Below are 24,217 nucleotides of genomic sequence, written 5' to 3' on the forward strand. Positions count from 1 at the left end.
CAGAAGCTGAAGTCTGTTGAAGAGCCTTCTGACTCTAATCCATACCGACGTGGTGTTTTGAAGGCAAGCAGATAACACCTTCCTTTCGGTACTTTTAGTGCAGGGGGAGTGACTCACAAAGCCTTCTTCTTACCCCAGGCCTGGTCTGGGAGGCTTGGAAGTGCAAGATAAGGGCTGGGCTCCTTGCCAAGAGATTATCCTTCCGAAGTGGTCCTTCACTTAACCACTAAGTAGAATAGATGATGCTGTCTTGGTGGTCCAAGATTGTGCTTGAGAAGAGCCATGTTGCCCTTTTCCAGAAATCTGAAGTTGGTGCAGGGCCCTACAGCCTCTTCCTACAACAGCTTTTGAATGGATGTGGGAACAATACAGAGAGAAACTCACACTCCTTAAATATCTGTGGAGGGGGGCAGTTTTCTGTGTCTGTCTGTGTGCCTCCAGGTTTAGCCCACTTTGTAAGATTAATTTATGTAGGGAAAACAAATAAATATGAGCTGAGATTCCTTAGCTCAACTGTTAAAGAAAAAGCATTTTCTTTTGACGGAACATTCAGAACAAGGTCTTTTTGGACACATTCAATTGGAAAAAAATTTTCTATTAAGCCCTTAAAAATGTATTTATTGGTTGCTCTGGGTCCTTGTTGCTGTGTGCAGGCGTAATCTGGTTGCGGCGAGCGGGGACTGCTCTTCACTCTGGTGCGTGGGCTTCTCATCTTGGTGACTTTTGTTGCGGAGCACAGGCTCAGTAGCCGTGGGGCATGGGCTTAGTTGCTCATGACACGTGGAATCTTCCTAGTGAGTGAGTGAGTGAAGTCGCTCAGTCATGTCCGATTTTTCACGACCCCATGGACCACAGCCTACCATGTTCCTCTGTCCATGGGATTTTCCAGGCAAGAGTACTGGAGTGGGTTGCCATGTCCTTCTCCAGAGGATCTTTCTGACCAGGGATCAAATCCATGTCCCCTCCATTGGCAAGTGGATTCTTATTCACTGTACTATCTGAGATGTCGTGGTTGTATTTTTTAGTTTTTAGTGATAATTTGTGTTTGTCCTTTGAAATTGTGTACCTTAAATAAAGGCCAAGGTAAAAATGGCTTTGCTAGAAAGACATAAAAAAAAAAGGATTAAGGTATGGAATCAGAGAAACAGCAATAATAAAAGAGGCAGGGAAAATAAAGTAGATAAACCTGAATTTTTGACTCTTGAAAAGTACTAAGCACTATGTTTGTAGTAGTTTGGATTTTAGTGATGGTGTGTTGAGTGTCTTTTGATTATTCAGTTCCATGTTAGATGGACTCCCAAATGCTAGGAGGTGTTAATGTCAGTGTCTCAAGGACTATATCTCAGACTCTAATGTTAGCTATTTATAGTCTGTGGTGTTGTGGAACTGAAAAGGGCCTTAGGCAGTTTTTCAAATGGGAAAGCTGAAAACCTACAAAACTGAAATGACTTGTCCAGAGTTACCGAGATAGTTAGTTGCTGAGCTGAGATGCGATACCAGTTGTCTTGTTGATCTTTCTTTATACTATCTGCTTATTTAATTGGGAATATTTTGGCTCATCCTAGTGGTGCAGTGGTAAAGAATCCACCTGCCAATGCAGGAGATGCAAGAGACAGTGATTCAATCCTTGGGTTGGGAAAATCCCCTGGAGGAGGAAATGGCAGTCCACTCCAGTATTCTTGCCTGAAAAATCCCATGGACAGAGGAACCTGGTGGACTACAGTCCATGGAGTCACAAGAGTCAGGCATGACTGAGCATGCAGCACACACACATTCATAGCTCATCTTGATATCTTTATAAATTGATAGAGACATGTATACATACATATATGTACACATACACATATCCATCTGTTTTCCCCCTTTGCTTCCTTCCTGTCTCTCTCTGACTTACATACCTATTTACTTACCTACTTACCAAACCAGACAAGCTTAAAGCTATAGTCAAAGACAAGACAAAGACTTGTTTTTCTTGGATCCTAATCAAGTTCAGAGCCATACACTCAGTCAGTGGTCATCATTCCCATTAACTATTGCCAGAGAGTTTTTGGTGCCCACATATTAACCTGTGTGATAAGGCAGCTTTGGCTAGACTTCACCTGTCAGTCTGTTCCTATTTTGGCCTTAGATTAAGATGTTTTTTTTCCATGATCCCATTCTGGTATGAGACTGCCGTTTTCCTTAGTTCTGGGCCTGACAAGAGAGGCTCTGGAGGGGAACAGAAGACAGCAGATGGACTCTCGCTTTGGTGCCAAGGTAATGTAAGGCCGTTTCGGAAAAATAAACTTTACGTGTGAAGTGATAGACCAGGTTATCATTTCGTTCTAGGAAAGGGATGTGGCCAGTGCTACAGATAGTGTCAGGAAGAAGTCGGTCCAGGGCGTTCCTAAACCTTAAAGATAGGTTTGGAAATCCTGGGTATCTTTAGGACAACACTGGAAAGTGATAATGGTCCCCATCCTGTTTTTGTACTTGACCGTGACACATCTCTCATTGCAGAATTGTTAGAGTAGGATTGCTGAGATGTAAAGAGCTCAAGGGATATGTGGAGGGTAGGGGCTGGGAAGGACAAAAGCTAAAAATCCATATCATTCGAGCCCCTGAAGAGAAACTGAGTGGATAGACTTGTTTTCAAGTCATCTGTGGCCACTTGTGGAAGGTGGAGTGACAAGTGAAAAGAAGCATTGTTCACAGACAGTCATAAATAAGCCAGGAAAATCCATGATATCAAGAGGTCATAGCGAGTAAAGAACTCCATGAAAGCAGACACACGTTCACAGAACAACACACACAGACACACACACACACTGTCACATACATGTATCTGCATATATATTCTGTTGAAGGTTGATAGAATGGTCACAAATGGATCAAAAGTTAAGTACAAAACAGGAAACCCCCAAACTCAGAAGTAACTGCAACCTGGCGAAAACCTTCATGATAAATCGTCAGAGTTCCTTACTAGAGTTGATGCCCTTTTGTCCTGGTGCCTTATCTCACGTGTGTATTATCAGTGGTTCTCAGATGCTTTCCTGAAGTCTAATAGTGGAGGGTCATGGCTCCAGGGTCCATTCCCCTTCTGGTGCCTGAGCAGTCCTGGGAGGAAGCCTCCTTCCCCTTTGGCTGATGAAGGACCGCGCAGGTCTCCCCTCTCTCCTGCCACAGCTGATTCTCTGCAGTCACCCCCATTCACGTGCTGCGGTTTCTCCTGAAGACAGACAGACACCCACCCACCCTATGCACCCACCCATGCTGTTTAGGATTCCTAGCAACCATGGGGTTCTCTGCTCTTCATGGTAGAACTCCTGGCCAAGTTGTCTCTATTTACCATCTTCAATTTCATGGACCTCACCTTCAGACTCATGTCAACCCAGGTTTCTCCACCTGGACCTGCTCAGGTCAGGTTCACTGAGAGCCTCCACGTTGCTAACTTCAGAAGGGCTCTGTTCTCAGTCCTTATTACGTGAACCATCAAATGCTCACAGTCTCCTCCCTGAAAAGCCTTTTTTCAATGGGGCTTTGTGGGCAACATATTTTCTTGGTTTCCTAATTTTTTTAAAATGTTTTATTGGTGGACAATTGCTTTACAGTATTGTGCTGGTTTCTGCCACATATCAACATGAATCAGCCACTGGCATACATATATCCCCTCCCTCTGGAACCTCCCTCCCATCTCCCACTGCATCCCACCCCTCTAGGTTGTCTCAGAGCCCTGGTTTGAGTTCCTGAGTCATGCAGCAAATTCCCACTGGCTATCTGTCTTACACATGGTAATGTGTATGCTTCCATGCTTCTCTCTCAATTCATCCCACCTTCTCCTTGCTTGGTTTCCTCTTAATTGGATTTACTGACTTCTGTTTCTCCTGATTTCTTGGCCTTTTGGTCCTGGGGCTCTTTGGCTCTTCTCTTCCCTTGGTTTACTTATTCCCTCGGGGAGCTTATCCACTGTGTGTTTATCAGGCATCCCCACGTGGTGAGAGCAGGTTTGCACCCAGGCCCATCTCTTCCTAGAATTCTGGGCTCCTAAAGCACAGTGTTCACTCAGCGTTGGCACTTGAACATCCAGGGGGCATCTCCCACCCGAGACATGTGGAACACACCTCCTTGTCTTTCTTCTAAGGGAGGGAGAGACTGTCTTCCCCATTCTGGGAGCTTAGACTGAAGATCAAATCGTGGTGTCGTTTCTGAATGTACCACTCACTCCCATCCACCTGGGCCTCCCATTGGCTCTCCTTTCACCTGTCTCTAGACTCCCCACGGGAGTCTGACCCCCCATCACCTCTCATCTGCAAGATCCTCCCAGCCCGACAGGCCCCGGCTTCCCCCTTGCTGCCTGCAGTCCAGATCAGCCTCTTGAAATATACCCCATGAGGAGGCACCTCTATTCACAGCCCTCTATTAGAAAATTTCCATCTCAATGTGAAAGCCAGAGTCCTTACAGTGTCCCTTAGGGCTAGACCCTGTGGCTCCTTGTCCCCTTTCTGACCCCTCCTGCTCCAGCCATGCTGGCTTGCTGCGTGCTCACCACTCTGGGCATTTGCACCTCTGTCTTCTGTTTCCACAAAATCACTGTGGATGGTGACTGCAGCCATGAAATTAAAAGATGCTTGCTCCTTGGAAGGAAAGTTATGACCAACCTAGACAGCATATTAAAAAGCAGAGACATTACTTTGCCAACAAAGGTCCGTCTAGTCAAGGCTATGGTTTTTCTAGAAGTCATGTATGGATGTGGCAGTTGGACTATAAAGAAAGCTGAGTGCTGAAGAATTGATGCTTTTGAACTGTGGTGTTGGAGAAGACTCTTGAGAGTCCCTTGGATTGCAAGGAGATCCAACCAGTCCATCCTAAAGGAGATCAGCCCTGGGATTTCTTTGGAAGGAATGATGCTAAAGCTGAAACTCCAGTACTTTGGCCACCTCACGTGAAGAGCTGACTCATTTGAAAAGTGACCCTGATGCTGGGAAAGATTGAGGGCAGGAGGAGAAGGGGACGACAGAGGATGAGATGATTGGATGGCATCACCGACTCAATGGACATGGGTTTGGGTGGACTCCGGGAGTTGGTGATAGACAGGGAGGCCTGGCGTGCTGCGGTTCATGGGATTGCAAAGAGTCGGACACGACTGAGTGACTGAACTGAACTTCTGTTTCCAGTGTTCTTTCTTTCCGCAGAATCTGCACAGTCTCCTTCTCCTGCAAGTCCTCACTTAATGTAACAGCCATGAGGTCTTTTCTGCTCTCCTTTCTGAACCTATAGCTCCCCTCTCCCCACATTACCTGGTTTCCCCCATCACCCTTTATTTTTTTGCCCTGAAGGAGGAAATGACAACCCACTCCAGTGTTCTTGCCTGGAGAATCCCGTGGATAGAGGAACCTGGCAGGCTAGAGTCCATAGGGCCATAAAGAGTTGGATACAACTGAGTGTCTGAGCACGCACTTACTCACCTTATAACTTATTTACTGTCATGGTTTATTGTTTGGTCTCCCCACTATAATATAAGCTCCATAAAAGGGATATTTTGGGGGGAGGAGATGTGTTTATTGCTATATTCCAGGGCGTAGAACAGTTCTAGCACAGACTAGGTGCTCAGGAAACACTGATCACATTATGGAAATGTATCCTACTTAAGACACCTGATGATGTAACTAAAGCACCTAAGTATGCTAAATACCATGAAGCCCCTGTATTTTATCTCAAAATGTAAATTTCATATTTTACTTCATGATCTATGTTTTTTTATTATGGCAGCAACGTTTAGAATACTTAGCACTGGATGAAATGGAAGCTTCGGGAAGATTCCCCCTTGATTATTCTGTGTACCGCTCCCCAAACCCCGCCACCCAACCAACACACATACATTGTCTTGGTTGTCATGTCCCACCCCACAGCCTTCAGGAGGCATATTCTAAGTTATAATTGGTATTTAGAATAATGACCATGCACCTTACACTATCAAGAAAAGAAAATTCTCATTTGTGAAGTGTTCTCGGTAAGCAGTAGCGTAGAATAAGTACATTTGAACCTTCCAGCTCCTTAGTTAACATTTCAGTTCTTCATTTCATTCTCATGTCCCGATCCCCAACTGCGGAAGCCTCTGCTGCCTGGAGAAAGGGTACTCATGCATGCATGCTAAGTCACTTCAGTCGTGTCTGACTCTGTGCGACCCCATAGACGGCAGCCCACCAGGCTCCCCCGTCCCTGGGATTCTCCAGGCAAGAATACTGGAGTGGGTTGCCATTTCCTTCTCCAGGGGTACCCATAGGGAAAGGTATTTATGAAAGGGACATGAGTCACAACCATTCTTCTTATAAGAGGAGCCTGAAAGTTAAGTTGGACGTTTTAAAAAAAGATATGGAGGGACTTCCCTGGTGGTCCAGTGGTTAAGACTCCATGCCCCCAAGGCAGGGGGCCCGGATTTGATCCTACACGTTGCAACTAAGAGCTGGCACAGCTAAATCAATAATAAGTAAATATGAAAAGATATAGGGTATTTTCATATTTCAAAAGTACAGGAAAATTTAAAATTGGTAGAAATACATCTATGCGACCCCATGGACTGTAGCCCCCCAGGCTCCTCTGTCCATGGAATTCTCCAGGCAAGAATACTAGAGTGAGTTGCCATGCCCTCCTCTAGGGGATCTTCCCTACCCAGGGATTGAACCCAGGTCTGCCGCATTGCAGGCGGATTCTTTACCATCTGAGGCACCAGGGAAGCAACAAAAATGAAAGAAATCCAGAATTTCCTACCTTTGGATTCTTACCTGTGCTCCTTAGGGATCTTGGTCAAAGTATTTAATCCATGGAGGCTAACACTCCCTTTCCTGTAAATCAAGGATGGTTATGTCAGCTGTTGGGCTCTTGTGCCCTGGGGAGCCCTGACACACAGAAGCTCAGGACATATTAAACTCTCCCCCTTCTGTCTGTACACCCATCTCCTTGAGGTGACAAACGTTCTCAATTCCTGTAAATTATAAAAGGTAAGTTATCAGTGCTAATATTAGTGCTTTTTTTCCCTCCCCTGAAAGTTTCTGTAATGTTACTAGCTAAAATCGTACCAGGTTTGTTTTGAATAATACATGTTCTATGGAAAAGTTCAGCAGTGATTGGCTTAATTATACGTTCAAGCCCAAGAACAACTTATATTGTGCCTTTCAGATACAGACTTTAACAGAAATGAATGCTTCAATCAGGCTGTAAGCCGGATGGGAGTGAAATAGTTACACATTTATGAGGGTGAGAAAAGCCCCTGTTTAAATGAGGGGAAAACCGTGTGGTTTAAGCCTGTTCATTTTTTTAACTTAAATGGAACAGTAATATAATGAAGAAATACTTTGCCAAGAATAACCTGGTACAGTCACCAAGGTATATTTCGGTCACAGAACGTGACTGAGGTTCAGGCTCACGATGCCTGCTTCTGATTTACGGAAGCACGTGCCGCACAGACAAGTCTCGGAGTCAGTGAGAGGCTATGTGTTTACAGACTGGGGTTCTGATGCCTGCTCTTCTGTTTTCATCTTGGTTTGAATCTTGGGAGGTGCCTGCCCGTGTCTGAACTCGCTGGTTGTAGAATGGCTCGTGTTCCTTACAGTTAAAACAGAGAGGTTATTTGAAAGTCATGCGAACCACTTTGAATCCCATATTCATAAAAATTCCAAGAGAGGGTTATTTAAAAGTCGTGTTAACCATTTTGAGTCTTGAGCATCTTTGTTTCCGGCTGTCACCAAAGCAGTACTAGGTCTGCAGAGATCAGGCTCCTGACTGACTTTTGGATGAGACTTGTACACTTGGGGGACAAATGCAGAGTGGAATTCAACATTTGGTACTAAAAAAGAAAAAGAGAAATATCCATGCTACCGAGCAAAAAGAGCATGGATGGAAATGCGTGAGATGCATTTTGATATTTTCTGAAAGAAAAATAAGAAAAAAGGTTTATCTTTAGATGGATTAGACTATATTATTATAGTCTATATAATATGTAGACTATGTTATTTTAGGCTATATTCTGTAAATTTTTCTGGAAAAGGTGATTAAAAAAAAGAAACACACCCTGAAATACTTTCAGTTTCTGTGATGGCTCAGATGTAGCTGGGCCTCTCAATTCACTGACATTCCAGAAACATACCAGTAATATTTGTGGGACTGTTGAGCTCACCACACCTCTCAGAAACTCAATGCCGTTAATGTGGTTGGGAACTTGCTTATTGATTCTACAAATGCTTTCATGTTAATTTTTGCATCCCCTTCCTACACAAGCTCATAAGGCTTCTGGGGAAGGGTTCAGATCATAAGTGGCTGTTCTTTCTCTCCAGTGCCCGGTCCATGGCGGGCTTGGGGGGATGTATAGGTGTATGCAAAAATTCACGCTGAACTGGTGAGTGGAGCTCTTCTTTTACTTCAGTTCCCCAAGTTTCTGTCAAGACTAAGAACATTTTCTTTTTTTGCCAACTCTGCCTCCCACATGAATATTTGAGCTATTGCTTGCTGGGGACACCTTCCGAGGTGGTGTCCCAAAGTGTCCCTAGGAGATGGCTCACATGTGATGCTTCTGGGGACGGGGTGGGGGGAGGGCACGAAGGTGAAGGTGATGGCAGTGACCAGCAAGATTTCGCCCAGCCTCCTCACTCTCATCCCACCTCTTCCTCTTATCTCTTGCTTCTCATCCCTCGCAACATTGTCCCTGACACTTGTGCCCAGTCCTTGCTGCCCCATCACCTTTCCTGAACAAGCTGGGGACTTTCTTGTCCACTTGTTGATTTGGTCACTTGCGGATTCAGTAGGTGGCCCTGGAGTGCCCATGTCTTTGGATGTGCCCTTTCCTATTCCTTGGATCGTCCTTCTCTTTCTTCATTCAGCAGAATCCCACACATCCTCTAGACCCAGTTCTTCATCTGACTTTTTTAATGGGGTCATTTTTAACTTTCATAGGAAGGATTTGAATGTCCAATGAGGGTTTGTCTTAATTTGTGGCCTGCAGAAAGGTGAAGGCCTCACGTGTGGCACATCCTTGACAGGGAGTCCTTTTCTCTTTTGATCTTCTTCTCTCAGGCTGAAATGTTTCCCTTGGGTGATAATTTGTTGGATGCTTCGAGACTCTCTAGACCTGGGTTGCTATCGGATCTTATTAGAATGGATGCGTCATTCTGATGAAATTACCACTTGGCAGTTTTATGAATCATTGTTTTTGAGCTTTTTTTTGACCATTACTCAAGGAGATGTAAATTTAATTCACAACCCAGTGTATAGGCAAACATAAGCACGCAAAAAACTTTAATGTCATAGGACAATTTTTACCCTTACTGGGATGTAACCCTCTTACCTGCCCCCCGCCAAAATTCCTTGCTCCATTTCCATCCTATTCATTTAAAAATACTGGTATCAAATCATTGCATAAATGTCATGACCCAACAATGGTTCATGAACCCTTGGACAAACACTTCTGTTAGCAATGCTGCAGATGTTAATTTTTTCTTTTTTTATAAAAATGGGTGTGAGCGTTGAGACACTACTTGTGATAAATTGGCTTACTAAGGTGATGAACTGTGCAAAAAGCTGGGCTGTTGTCTCTGTGGAATTTATTGCTTTTCCTTTACTGAATACCAGCCATGCTTGTCTTCTGAGGTCCTATTCCGGGCATCCCTTGCTGCAGATTGGTTTGTCTTTTCATCTGTTAATATGCATTTGGAAGGAGCCCCATAGAATTGAAATAGACCCAGTGGGACTCCACAATGGATGCTTAGCTTTCGAGGCCTTAGGAACAGTCTGCATTCTGTCCACTTTTTAAGAATTACTCTCCCCAAGCACTATTCCTATGGAGATCAGATGTTCCTTTCGCTTGCGTCTTCATACTGATTGGGGTCAAATTTTCTTAAGATTAGGAATGAGTTCCTTCCGGTCCTGTTACCCGTGCATTCGGAGTGCAGCTCATGGACTGAAGAGGGCAGACGCCAGTCTGGGCCGTACTGACAGAGTTCATTAGGGTTAGGTCCTTAGTTCAGTGCTGTGGTTTTAGACGTTTAGGCATAGTTGTTCTTCAGTTTCAGTGTTTTTAATGAGACAGGCAATAAAAGTTTAAGGCCGGGTTTCTCAACCTCAACACCAATGATGTATGGAGCCAACTAATTCTTTATTGTGGAAACTGTCCTGTGCCTTATAAGATGTTTAGTAGCATCTGTGAACACTGCCCACTAGAGCCAGTGCCCTAGTGTGATAACCAAAGATGTGTTTCGAGATTGCCAAATGTCCCCTGGGGACCAAAGTCGCAGTGGTTGAGATCAGCTGGGTAAACACGATGCCAATTGTTCAGTGAGCACTTAGGTTATTTTCTTACATTTTCTAATATGTAATATAGGTACATGACTTGTGTCATTGCCTTTTTTGACATTTGACACATTTGACAAATTAGTTTTATGTGCTGTAACTATTGGGGAATTGATCAAATTCAGATAAATACTAAGACTGGAAGTTGAAAAATTCCAAGTTTGTGTGTGTATATATCTATACATATATATATATACATATATAATGTATTAATAGTTAACAAAATGTTTGAAACAGCTGGCTGTTATAATATTGATATTATAATGCACCAAGTTAAATTTATAACTAAAAATTAATAATAGTACTGTGTATTAGTGTTGCATTTCACAGTTTTTTTGGGTGGTTTCACATGTATTTCTACATTCAATTCTCAACTCACGGAGTAGGTATGACAGCTATTTTTATCCTTAAGCTGCAGATGGGGAAAATGAGATGCAGAAACACAAGTAATTCACCCTGAAACTCACATGCTGTTTAAGAACTGGAAGCAGGGCTTAAACTCAAGTTCTGTGACACAAACCAGTCTGGGATTCTGAGGCTTGTCTCCTTAATGAGTCAAGCTCCCCCTGGCCCCACAGCCCCCACCCCTAAATAAAGGGAACTAAGTAGATATTGTTAGGGTTAATGGTGCATCCTTATCTTTTATTTTTCCAGCTCTTATCAGTATCTGAAATGTTTGCCTTGTCCAGTGATGGGGTTCCTCTTTCATTATAAAAAATCTTTCTGAAATTATATAGGAAGCCTTGTTGATATCTCATGGTTGGGAGAACTTGAGCTCCCCTTAACCGCCTCACCCAGCCATAAATCTGGCTTTTGTGCAGAGTCCCCACGCCTCTGTTCTGCTTGCTACATCAGTTAGCCCCCAGCCCTCCTCACAGCACCATCTGGTCCCCTGGGGTCGCCCTTGACTTCCCTGTGGTCGCTCCATCTGGGCAGTCGGTGCTGGCGGAGACAAAGCACGGCTGGAGAAGTTTAGTTCCCTTTGCTCTGAACTCTATACTATGGGAAAGTGGAGACGCTGGCATTTTTGATGCATCAGTTCAAGACCAAGCTCAAGGCAAATGAAGAAAAGGTAAAGCTTGAATTTCCTCCTAAAAGATGATTTACTGTGAGATTCAGTTGGTCATGGGGGTTGCTGGGATTCTGATGACATACTTGTGAAATTCCTCCACATTGCTGGGCATTTCTGGGGTGGTAATGGATTACAATTTTAAAAAGTTAGTTTAAATTAGGTGTTTGGGGTTAATATATATGCACTATTATATATAAAATAGATAATCAACAAGGTACTGAATAGCAGAGGGAATTATACTCAATATTTTGTAATATCCTATAAGGGAAAAGAATCTGAAAAAGAATATATGTGTATCATATGTATATATATGCATGTATATATATACATGAATATATATTCACATATATACACACATTCATGTATATAAACATTCATGTATATATACATGTATATATACATGAATATACATATACATATATATGAATCATATGTGAATCATGTATATGTATATATGAATCACATGTACTTTGCTGTACACCTGAACTCACTCAACATTGTAAATCAATTATACTTCAATTAAAAAAAAGAAACGAAAAAAGTTCCATTCTTATTTGTGATTTTAGCTTAAAAAGCTACATAGCACATTCATAAGGTTGGGGATTGGAAGGGAATGCAGGCAACAAAATACAAAGGCTTTTTATTCAGGTTCATGAGATTGTTATCAATTTTTTAAAATCCCAGTATTTTATGGTAATTATAAAAAAATAATTGTAGAAATAAATGTATACACAGCATAGGATATTTGTGAAGTACACACAGCCTTAGCACCATTTCATTTCATTCCTAAGAAACTTAAAATTTCTCCTGGCCAGCTGTGGGCCTTGTGGAACCTGAGTATACCTGATGTGTATTTCTGCAGATTATGTACCCAAAGTGCATGTTTTTATCTACAGGGGGCTTTTAACTATTTCTTTTCCTTTAAAAAAAATTTCTTAGGAAATCTGTCATTTTGATATTGTCATCCAGCTTTCTATCAATCAATTTTTTTTTTAACTTGGATACCATAAAATGCTTTTAGTAAAGGATTTCAGAGACTCAGGGTTGCAGAAAATCTGACTTGTTTATTCTCTTGCCTTCAGACAAGAGTCCCAGCTGAAACTTGACAGATAAATATCTGTTCAATTTGCTAAACTCCTCAGGGACAGTTCTAAAGTTGTCCTCTGAGATTACCCTTCCTTGTCAATAAATTCCTAGTAAATATTAGATAAATTCTTCTTGCCACAGTTGAGGGCTGTTTTCTTCCTGCAGGAGTGATTGGCTGGGGATGTTGAACAGCTGGTCAGCATCACCCACGTGTCATAATGTATGTCATATCCACCTTTGGGGTTTTCTCTAGGCAGGACTGTGTTCATTCTTGAGACATGGCCTCATGAGTTTATACATCAATCTTTCAGCCAGTTCCTGTTAGGATGATTCCTGCTTATAGTCTGTGCCCAGATCAGTCTTCTTACATGTGAAGCTGCTTTCATTCAACAGGTATCAATTAAATGCTTCTGTGAGCTCAAGATGCAGACCTTAGCGGATCGAACCTTGGAAAGGATAGGGTCCGGGGCTGTGTGTTTTGAAATAGGACATGAAATTTTAAATTAAGCTATTTAACTTTAGAAGGAGTCAGACAAGGTGAGGTTACAATCTGCCGCAGGGGCATAAGCTTCCAAGCTCAAGCCATTCTGCACCTTTGAACCCCTCCTCCCCAAACTCCACCATCTCTGTGTGTCCTTGAGTGGCCAACACAGCGGGCCCCTCTCCCAGTGGCAGCTTTGTGCCCATGGGTTGAGGGGCTTGAGTAGTGCTGTGTGTGCGCGTCTTCGGGCATGTGACCCTCCAATCAGAAGGGCCTGACAAAGAGTCGCTGGGAGACTTTCACCTGTGGGTCATCACCAGACCTTGGTATTGAGGAAAGCAAGCACAAAGGCTCACTCCCTTCAGCTTGTGGTGGGAGCGGCAGCTGGAAGCTTCTCTGACTTTTAGCTTCTACTAAAATGTAGCTGAGAAAAGACAACGTAGGTATTGAACTTTCAAAAGGTAGGGTGCTGCTGTTCCAGCTCCCATGTCACATGTGTCATGGGTAACTCACTCAGTGGCTCTTCTGCCTTTTAGATGTTCGGGAGAGCTGCCCATGGAAAGATGTGATCAGTAGTGGGCTGGGTACCACTCTAACCTCATTGGTTAGAGATGCTGGCTTCAGTCTTTATAGACTCACATGAGCGGTTAGATTTCCTGCTGATGCCTAAGTGGGAAGTCTTTTTGACTTTTTTTTTTTTTAATTTAAATTGTGTGTGTGTGGATCATCCTAGGTAGACTTGTGTCTTTGGCTTTATTGGGGATACTTATGTCTTGTACCCAGAGAAGGCGATGGCACCCCACTCCAGTACTCTTGCCTGGAAAGTCCCATGGACAGAGAAGCCTGGTAGGCTGCAGTCCACGGGGTCGCAAAGAGTCAGACACGACTGAGCAACTTCACTTTCACTTTTCACTTTCATGCATTGGAGAAGGAAATGGCAACCCACTCCAGTGTTCTTGCCTGGAGAATCCCAGGGAGGGAGGGGCCTGGTGGGCTGCTGTCTATGGGGTCGCACAGAGTCGGACACAACTGAATCGACTTAGCAGCATGTCTTGTACCAGTGCTCTGTGAATTTTAGAAGTGACCATCAAACCATCCAAAGAGGCTATACAGGTGGCTAACAAGCCATGAAAAGATGTTCAACATCACTAATCATCAGAGAAGTGTAAATCAAAGCCACAGTAAGATATCATCTCACACTATAGGATGGCCACTGTATGAAAAAAAAAAACAAACAAATAGGAAATCACAAGTGTTCCTGAGGATGCAGAGAAAAATTAGAACCTATACTCTATTGATAGGAATGTAAAATGGTGCGGCTGCTATGGGAAACAGTATGGTGGGTCCTCAAAAAAATGAACAATGGAAAAATCATATGATCAAGCAATTCCACTTCTGAGTATATACCTCAAAGAATTGCAGGCAGGGTCTCAAAGAGATATGTGTACACCTGTGTTCTTAGCAGCATTATTCACAATAGACAAGAGGTGGAAAGCAGTTTCTAAGGGTCTGTTTACAGATAAATGGATAAACAGAATGTGAATAATGGAATATTATGCAGCCTTAAAAAGGAAGGAAATTTTGACAACATGCTACAACACAAAGGAGCCTTGAAGACATTACACTAAATGAAAAAAACCAGTGATAAATGTCAAATCCGGTGCGATTCCACTCGCATGGTGTACCTAGAGCAGTCAAATTCGTTAGACAAAAGAGAATGGTTGTTACCAGCGGCTGGGGGGATGGAGGAGAGAGTGAGGTGAGGAGTTTAATGTAAGAGGTTTAGTTTTGCAAGATGAAAAGAGTTCGGGAGACGAATTGCATAACAGTGTGAACATACTTCACACTACTGTCTGACCACTTAAAAATGGTTCAGATGGTAAATGTTATGTGCATTGTACTGCAATTACAAATATAGTTTGTTTGTTTGTTTGTTTTAAAGAGGAAAATGTCACTATTGAGCCCTCACTGCTTTGCTCTCTCTGTCTGCAGAGAAAATAAAGGCTTTGTGTCCTGGCTGTGAACACAGCCAGATGGCAGCACCCCCATCTTTCCCTCAAAGGTGGGCTTCCTGCCGCTGGCCTCTTGCAGCGGGGCCCACGCATGTGCTGGAGAAAACCTTTTTCATCTCATCTCTGGGGTTGGCATCTCTGACACATGTTATTTTAGCCAAGGGCTATTTCTCTGTGATTCTACATTTTGGGTTTTGTTTTCGCTGCTTCATCAGCTGGGGAACAGTGACCTGTTGTTGCCGTGCCGGGACGCTGCTCCTGTGATCTTGCCAGGGCGGCGGGTCTGGGAGTTGTTTTCCGAGCAGTGGTGACAGACGAGCTGTGACTCAGGGCAGCGTGCTCACCTGCTCTCCCCCGAAACAAAGGCATGCGTTTGCCTGAGGACAGAGTGAAAGGCCTTTCGCAAGGTTGCTGGGGGCGGTCCTGGCTTCCTTCACATCTTCCAGACAACCCCGATGAATCACGCAGCTCACAGATGTGCCGTTTATTATTTTCACAGCAATTCTGGACACCCATTGTTTCTCCACGTAATTTACGGCAAGCCTTCCTTTTGACTTTTGGGGGGACCGGGTGTAAAGTGCTTGACAGAGTTTTCTCCTGTTTCTTGTTTTTCAGGATCCTTTCATGGATCCACTGCCTGGACTTCCTAACCACGCTGCCTTGCTCCTGGGACCCTGTCAAGTCGACTGACCATTAATCTCCCTCAGTGCACAAACCAGACTGCAGGTGAGTCCGGCCTGTGGGAGCTGTGGTTCCTGTCCAGTGCCATGGCTGTGTTAGTAAGGGTTTAATTATTTGTTCCCATTATTTGTGTTTTAAACTGAGCTTGATCATTGCCTCCAAAGAAATGTCAGCCCTTTTGACTTCTGTGGCTGTACATTCTTACATATAAAAGAATGGAAATTAAAAACCAACTTCATGTATTAGAAGTAGGTAACCCACTCCAGTATTCTTGCCTGGAGAATCCCATGGACAGAGGAGGCTGGCGGGCTACATACAGTCCATGGGGTCGCAAGAGTCGGACACAACTGATTGACTAAACCTAACCTCATATATTAGAAACATAACTGGAAGCATCGTTTCTGACTTGCCTCAAACACTGATACATTGGTTAGAATAAAAAAAACAAAACTGAGGAGGTGGGGTGGTTTGGATCGTCCCCTGGAATTTTGCTTAACTAACAGACTCTCTAAACAAATTGGAGTTTTAAAGGAAATCAATAGAATCTAAGTTTGGGTATGTTTTTTTTTTTTTTGGATGCTCACATTCTTTTTTTTTTTTTTAATTAAAAAAATTTAAATATTTCTTTCTAGGATGCTCACATTCTAACAAGTCAGCTTCAGACTTTTATCAGTTTCTAAAGTGAGGACCCTTAAAGTCTTTAGAAAAGCACGAGAGATTAGTTTCATTAAAATGTTTTTCTTTTCCAAAGGAGAGCTTTTATTTTCTCCCTCTGTTTTTCACCTCAGCCTAGTTTTTGAGAACATTTAGTCTTTATCCTTTGAGGTATGCTATTCTGTGTGACATATGAAAGCTCCAACACAGTGCAGTACCCGGAGTCATATTACCACAAACATGGTCATTTTTCAGCAGTAACCACTTATATTGGGGTGCAATATGAGCTCTTTCAGTCGTTCATGTATAAAGGAAAGGTGTCTCTGTGGTCACTGAAAAATCAGTGTATTGCAGTGACAGAGTAAAGGGATTTTCTCATTTTGCTCTTTAGAATCATTGATTCAAAACCTCCCAACACCCAGCCTATAGGAGGTCTCTGTCTTAAGCTGATTGCTATGCCTGTTCGGTTTCTGAATTAACATCAGACAACAGATAATGTGCTTAAACTCACTAGCACAGGAATGTGCAGTGCTGTCTACTTGGCTGATGACCTGCAATGCAGAAGGAGAACCAATTCCGCAAGTCACGCTTGTCCCTACGTCTCTGAGTTGTGTCAGGCCCAGAAAGAGGTTGCTTGGTTCCTCTGTCACCTGAACATAGCTTGTAGAAAGTTCTGTCCTAGTGGAATGTAGTTTAGGTCATGACTCTTACTGACACTGCTGTTCTTAATTCAGGTGACGATGGGAAACTCCGAGAGTCAGTACACCCTACAAGGACCTAAAAATCATAGCAATACTATTACTGGTGCTAAACAAAAGCCTTGCTCCCTGAAAATCCGTGGCCTTCATGCCAAGGATGACAAGTCATTGCACGGATGGGGTCATGGAAGCAGCGGAGCGGGGTACAAGTCCAGGTCGTTGGCCCGAAGCTGCCTTTCTCACTTTAAGAGCAATCAGCCTTACGCATCCCGACCAGGGGGCCCCACGTGCAAAGCCTCCAAAGGCAGTGCCTACGCCAAGCATAGGACAGGTGCCGCAGGGTCAGATTTCCAGGGCACCGATGCCGCTTTCTCGCCCGAGAACGGCTTCCACTATGTCGGACGCCCGCCCGAGGAGAACCACTCGGCTTCGAGGGACTGCCGCAATGGGCACCTTCTCAACTGCTACGGCGGGAACGAGAGCATCGCATCCACCCCGCCTGGCGAGGACCGCAAGAGCCCCCGGGTGCTCATCAAGACGCTGGGCAAGCTGGACGGGTGCCTGCGGGTAGAGTTCCACAGCGGCGCCGCGCCCCCGGGGGCCTCCCCATCGGGCGGCCCGGTGCAGCTGCTGCGCTACTCGGCCGGTTCCGCGCCCAGCCCCCGCGCCTCCCCGGCAGCCGCCGCGCGCCCCCGCTCCAGCAAGGGCAGCTCGCTCAGCTCCGAGTCCTCCTGGTACGACTCGCCCTGGGGCCCGGCCGGCGAGGTCAGTGAGGCTGAGGGCTCCTTCGTGGCGCCAGACACGCCTGAGCCCGGCCTCCACACTGGCTTCCCGACCAGGGATGCTCCAAAGCCTTTCAGCCAAAGCGCCTCCCTCTCATCCCTCCGGGACCCCTACCCCAACGCCTCCCTTGGGAGCCTGGCCCCCGCGGCCCTGCGGCTTTCCGATGACTACATGGGCACCCGCGCCAGCCTCAGTGCCCGCGTCTCCTTCGCCTCCGACATGGACGTGCCGGCCCGCGTGGAGCGCGGGGAGCCCGGGCAGTTCGCGTCCTTCACCCTCCCTTGCCGCAAGTCCAGGGCCCTGGGCGAGGAGTCCTCCAAGAAGGACACCCTGAAAGCCAGGATGCGCCGCATCAGCGACTGGACGGGAAGCCTCTCCAGAAAGAAAAGAAGACTCCAGGTGAGTCAGGCTGGAGTGCCGGGAGAGATGCTCTTCGATTGGTTTTCTATCTGCAAAACGGGAAGGCTAGCAGAAGGTACTGCAGAGAGCATTCTGAGACTTAGATGAGCTGCTGAGAGTGGTTAGCCTAAGACTTGGCACTTCTTGTTTTCGGGTGTGTGTGTGCGTGTCTGTATGTGTGTGTATCTGTGTGTGGTGTGTGTGTGTGTGTGTGTTCTCCTTTTGCGTCAGACATGCATTTTCACTCTGAACCCTCCACTCCAGTCATTCCCATTCTGTCCAATCTTGTGCCTCCTGGATTCTGGAGTAAAATCCACAGGCCTCATCCAAGACCTAGTCAAACTGTTCTTAGAAAGAACAGCCTAAGGGAGACTCCCCAGTGAATTGGTTATCTGAGTGCTCAGCTAAAACTCATTCTCAAAGCCTAGAACGAAAGGAAGAGAGAGAAGCTGTTGTCGTTTTGGGATGAGTAGCCTTCCTGAACTCGATATTACTTTAGGGAGATTAAAATTCCTATTGTTCATTGAGTACAATGGGGAAAAAAAATGGGTATAATCTTACCACCTCCTCATGGGGACAGCTAACGGTGTTGAAAACATCTTGACCTGAGCACATGGAATCGCTAAAACACAGTGTTGATGAAACAAGAATCATGATGGTGACAGTAATACTTTAATGGGCGTATAAAGTTTGAACAGGGGAGACAAAATGACTTCAGTGCCAGCGAGGAAAGTAAGAGTTTGCCCTCTTTGGTAATGAGAGGCGATTGCTAGGTATTTTTAATTGCTCTTTTGTATTTGTTTGTTTTTGTGTTTTTTTGCTTTTAATTATTTATAGAAAGGAGAAAGTATATATATACATATTTTAACTCACCTTAAGTCATATTGTTGAAGGAAATTTAAGTGACTTTGGGAATTTGTTGAAGGAAATTTAAGTGACTTTAGGAATTTGTCTCTAGTAGAGTGACATTTTGACCATCCTTCCCTGAGCAGATTGTTTCAGATCTGTAAAATTTGCCATTAGTTACTTCCTTCCTAGGCACAAAGTCCAAGCCCCCTGCCCCAATATTTTCCTTTGTCCCTTTCTTCCTCCTCTCAGGAGGAGACTAAGGATAGACGATCAGTGTCCTGTTACAGAACTCTTCATATCCCTGAGTGCAGTAATTTGCTTCCTCCTGACTCATTACTTGTTCAGGTCAAACCATTAAGTAGTAAAGATTTCTTTGACCTTTCTCTCAGCCGCCAAGTACACTTGACAACTGACAGCAATCAAACGTAAAGGGAAAGATAGCTCCTACTTTCTGGGGACCCGCAGTCCTATGCAGACAACTTTCTCATCTTCTTGATGCAAGTGCTGTGTTGTCGACTTGTGTTCAGCACTCATCTCCCGGGACCCCTGAGCCTGTTCCTCCACATCTCTCATTTGCATAGAGCATGTTCTCTTCTGTGTGTGTGGCCTGGCTTATACATGGTCAGTTCCCATTCAGTTTGAAAGCAGACCTTTGCCACTGTGGACTGACCACATTCCATCCTATGCAGACCCCTGCCACCCAGCCACCCCTGGGAAGTGAAGCTCCTTCAAGTCTGGATCATCCAAGACTTAACTGGATGATTTGTAAGTCCCTGGAGTTAAGAACAGAATGGTTACAAGATCAAAGAGCCCGAATCTGAAAGGACTTCCCCTCATCTGGGCTTCCCAGGTGGCACTAGTGGTAAAGAGTCCGCCTGCCAATGTAGGAGATGCAGGGTTGATCCCTGGGTCAGGGAGATCCCCTGGAGGAAGAATGGCAACCCACTCCAGTATCCATGGGCAGAGGAGCCTGGTGGGCTGCAGCCCACAGGGTTGCAAAGAATCGATTTAGCATGCACACAGACCCTCTCATTTTAAAATGAAGAAACTAATGTTAAAGGAGTTTGACGATTTATGGCTAGTTAGTGGACATGACTGAAGTGACTTAGCAGCAGCAGCAGCAGTGGAGAAGCTGGGGCCAAAGCCATTTCTGCTAAAGCTCAGATGTGTGTCTTTTCCACTTGGCTGCATGGCTAAGGTACTCTTGGTACTCTAGTAATTTCGTGGGGGTTATTGAACATTAACGTAACAAATTATCTTGGATTTTTAAAAAGTGGCCTACGAAGGCAGCTTTTTGCCTTTTGCTTGTGTCCGATTTTGATAATTGATAAAGGTGAACAACGTTTTGGTAGGTGTGCCACTTCCATTGGCCTTGCCTTTGTTTTCCTTCTTTCTCTTTTTTTATTTTCCAGTTGGGTTTTGTTTTTGGCCATACTGTGTAGCTTGTGGGATCTCAGTTCCCTGACCAGGGATCGAACCTGGGCCACTGGGGAACTCCTGCCTTTGCTTTTCTTTTACAATTGAAGGTGAAGACAAAGTTTGGGTCTTTAAAAATACAGTCAGTCAGTGGGTAGGAGCAGCAAAGTTTGTGACAGTGTACCATAGTTAAGGTACCAAATGCTTATTCTCTTACACAGACTTCTGTATGCCAGTACAGCTAAGACTCAGAAGGTCTTCCCATGATGGGTAGACATATTTGTTTTGACTTCTAAAAAAAAGTGATGTGAAAAGAGCGATCCTTTCTTTAGAGGGTTTTCAACCACTCTGGGGAGTTACAGCCTGAAAGCAAATTCATCAGTGAAGATACTTAGTAGCTGAAAAAGGATATTCAAACATAGAGGGTGGGGGGATGGGTGTGCAGGAGGAGAGCGTGTGTTTGAAGCTGGTGGACGACTTGTAGCGATGCAGCTGTTCTGAGACGGGTCCTTGGTAAACTTTCCATCCTGTGAGTCAGGTGGGCCAGGTTACACCGAGGGAACAAAAGCCCTCAGTTCTCCGAGGTTGAGCACAAATCAGTCTGCGTCGTTCTCAAGCTGCAACTCTGTTTTGCATTGATCCCCTCTGGGCCCCCAGGTCCAAGGAGTAGTTTCCCTCCAGGACACCCCAAGCCTCCGGGACAGAGGGAGAAGAAACCTATTGATGGTTTTTGAAGCGCCTGCTCAGAAGCCACGCCTTTCACATCTGTTCGCGTTTATTGGGCAAAGCGGGTCACGAGACCACGCCGAACTCCAAGGGATGGGGGTTGGGAGCAGGGAATGGTCTTGCCAGGGACCCTAGGGGTGAGTCCTGACCACTGCTGTAGAGTTTCTTAGCGAGAGTCAGGACACAGAGACCCCGGCTTTCTGACCCTTTTCATTTTAGACTCTTGCTGCCCCTTGAGGGCCCCACAGTCCCAGGGAATTTCTGCAGAGGACCAGTGGGCTTTACTATGAAAAGAAAGACAGTGGCATGTGAAGAACAACACGGTGAATTTGGTGCTTTTTCCCATAAAGTGAGGAATGGCGATGAGTTTTCTTTTAGCTCCCAAGGAATTTAGTGACGTCTCTTGAGTTCCTCTTCACTCTGCTGTAATGCTATAATGTCAAGTTATGGTACCTGTCATTTATGATTATCTGATGCAGATAGGAATGAAAATTAGACTTCTTTATGTACATGACTAACACAGCACCTTAGCGTCACACACACAGCACAGTGATCAGGAAATCCAGTTGAATCTCCCACATTCCTTCCTTCCTATTAACCTGAAAATGAGTCACTAGCTATTAGGATTCTAGATAGAAAGCTTTACACATTTGTTACAGACCAGGGAAATTGATATCTGTGTATATGAATCAGTTATAAATGCTAAAATATGTGATCTTTTCTCCATTTTTCAAGGAGGAAAATTTGTCTTTTGCTCTGGTTGAACAGTTAAAAGTTAGCACCATGACTTAAGTCTACCTCTTGTGAGAACCAATGTCAGGAGGGCTGACAAGTTACACTTTGGTTTGACACTTGATGCTTTTCTCTGGCAGGTCTCTGCTGGGTTTGAAACACCCCATCACAGGTCTTGCTGGCTATCAGAGGCAATCCCAGTGTCCTGGGGCTATGAGTCAGAGAGTCCTATTCATAGCTGAAATAATGTCAATATGAGCTAAATGAGAAATATTCCTTCATCTCCTAGGAACGTTTGAAGAGCAACACAGTGACAATTGAGGGGGAAAAAAAAAAAAAACAACCCTTAAACTATTTTGAAAGTTTCCTGTCCAAGTGACTCACCATAGCTGGCTTATTTGCTCAGTTCTTGCATAAGCATCAGGGTATAAATAAATCTGACTATGGGATATCGTATAAACACAGTGGAAGATAATATTTTCATTAGTAATAGCTATGTTTGGGGCTCAGTTGTTTGTAGCCCTTGGGTATTTAGAAGCACTTGTCTAATTGATGATTTTCCTACAAAAGATAGCAGGTAATTGCCGCTTGATTTCCGGATGAAATTTCTGGAAAGAAAACCCCTCCAAACAGGGCAATATTCACCATAAAGTCTTTAGTCAGTGGTCCTTGACCTCATTTTCCCTCCTCTTTATTTTAATGGAGAAGGAAATCTAATTGAAAATTCACTAGCCTGTGAGTTAGAGTGTGTTAAGAGTCTCTGCAGAATTACCTTAACCTAAGCTGTAAATTTGAAATGTCAGAGTCTTTTAAGTCATAAATCAAGCTTACTTTCTTTATTTTTTAAAAGATTTGTTTGTTTATTTATTTTTGGCTACATCGGATCTTAGTTGCCGCACTCAGGATCTTGGTTACATGCAGGATCTTTCACGGTGGGCTCCTCTTCAGCTGAGGCATGTGGAATCTCCAGTTGTGGCTCGTGGGCTTCGTTACCTCTTGACATGTGGGCTTCCCAGATGGTGCTAGTGGTAAAGAACCCACCTGCCAATGCAGGACAGGTAAGAAAAGCAGATTTGATCCCTGGGTCAGGAAGATCCCCTGGAGGAGGGCACGGCAACCCACTCCAGTATTCTTGCCTGGGGAATCCCATGGACAGAGGAGCCTGGCTACGGTCCATGGGATCACGAAGAGTTGGACACGACTGAGGTAACTTAGCATGCAGCATGCACATGTGGGATCTTAGTTCCCTGGCCAGGGATTGAACCTGCATCCCTTGGACTGGAAGGCAGATTCTTAACCATTGGACCACCAGGGAAGTCCTCCTAAGCTCACTCTCTGCTCAGAAATTTACTTACTGCTATTGACCAATGAATGGCCTCTATGCAAGTTATTCTTCTTAAATGACTAGACCTCTAGTCTAGGTGTTATAGGAAACCTTCTTGTTTTCAGCTCTGTGCACGGCCAGTTCAGTATTCAGTGCGTGTTGTCTTAAGTAGGGCAGTGGTTATTAGATAAACCTAATTTTATTTAGAAATGCTTATGTCTCATTTTGTGTCAGAATAAATATTAAAGAATCTTGCTTTGGTATTCCCAGTGCTTGGAATAAAATGAGTGCTCAAATAAAACAATGGGAATGAGTAAACAGTATATTCTTTTCATGAAAAAATTCCCAAATTAAGTAAAATATATTAGTTATGAAATAACTACAGTGAAATAGCTATGGTTCTTAACAAGAACCCTTTGTGGATAAGGAGCCCAGGTGCATGGTTTTTACTATCCAAAGAGGGAAAATATTAATACGATGCTAACGATCTTAATGTCTAGACCTGAGCAGGGGTTCAGAAGCTGAACTGTTCACTGTGGGGAGTGGAAGAAACGTTTATATATAATAACACCCTCCTTGACCCTGAAATTAGTGCTTCTCCTGTTTAGCTTAAAAATGATCCAGAAAGAAAACAAGACTGCAAGAACATGAATTCTTTCCTGGAAGATCCTGATTCATAGTTAGCCAAGAAATTAGCCAGAAATCTTCACTAGTATGTTTTGAATATACTAACTCATTTTTTGATGCCAAGTGTGGGTTAGATTTAGGATGTGTGCATGCTAAGTTGCTTCAGTTGTGACCAACTCTTTGCCACCCTATGGACTGTAGCCCACCAGGCTCCTCTGTCTAAAGGATTCTCCAGGTGAGAATACTGGAGTGGGTTGCCATTTCCTCCTCCAGAGGATCTTCCTGACCCAGGGATCAAACCTGTGTCTCTTACATCTCCTGGCAGGCAGGTTCTTTACCAATAGTGCCATCTGGGAAGCC

General features: G+C 44.3%; 1 protein-coding gene across 4 annotated transcripts in view; it reads left to right on the forward strand.

Annotated features, from left to right (window-relative positions):
• The window catches only part of TIAM2 (TIAM Rac1 associated GEF 2), a 239,432-nt gene that overhangs the window by 101,442 nt on the left and 113,773 nt on the right, over positions 1–24,217 (forward strand). For all 4 annotated transcript variants that reach the window (XM_061428385.1, XM_061428388.1, XM_061428386.1 and 1 more), the window contains 2 exons: positions 15,584–15,694; positions 17,038–18,183. In XM_061428385.1, the coding sequence (XP_061284369.1) occupies positions 17,044–18,183 (1,140 nt within the window). In that variant the 5' untranslated portion in view covers positions 15,584–15,694; positions 17,038–17,043. The remainder of the gene's footprint in view (positions 1–15,583; positions 15,695–17,037; positions 18,184–24,217) is intronic.

Source organism: Bos javanicus, chromosome 9, assembly GCF_032452875.1.
Source record: "Bos javanicus breed banteng chromosome 9, ARS-OSU_banteng_1.0, whole genome shotgun sequence".
Lineage (NCBI taxonomy): Eukaryota > Metazoa > Chordata > Mammalia > Artiodactyla > Bovidae > Bos > Bos javanicus.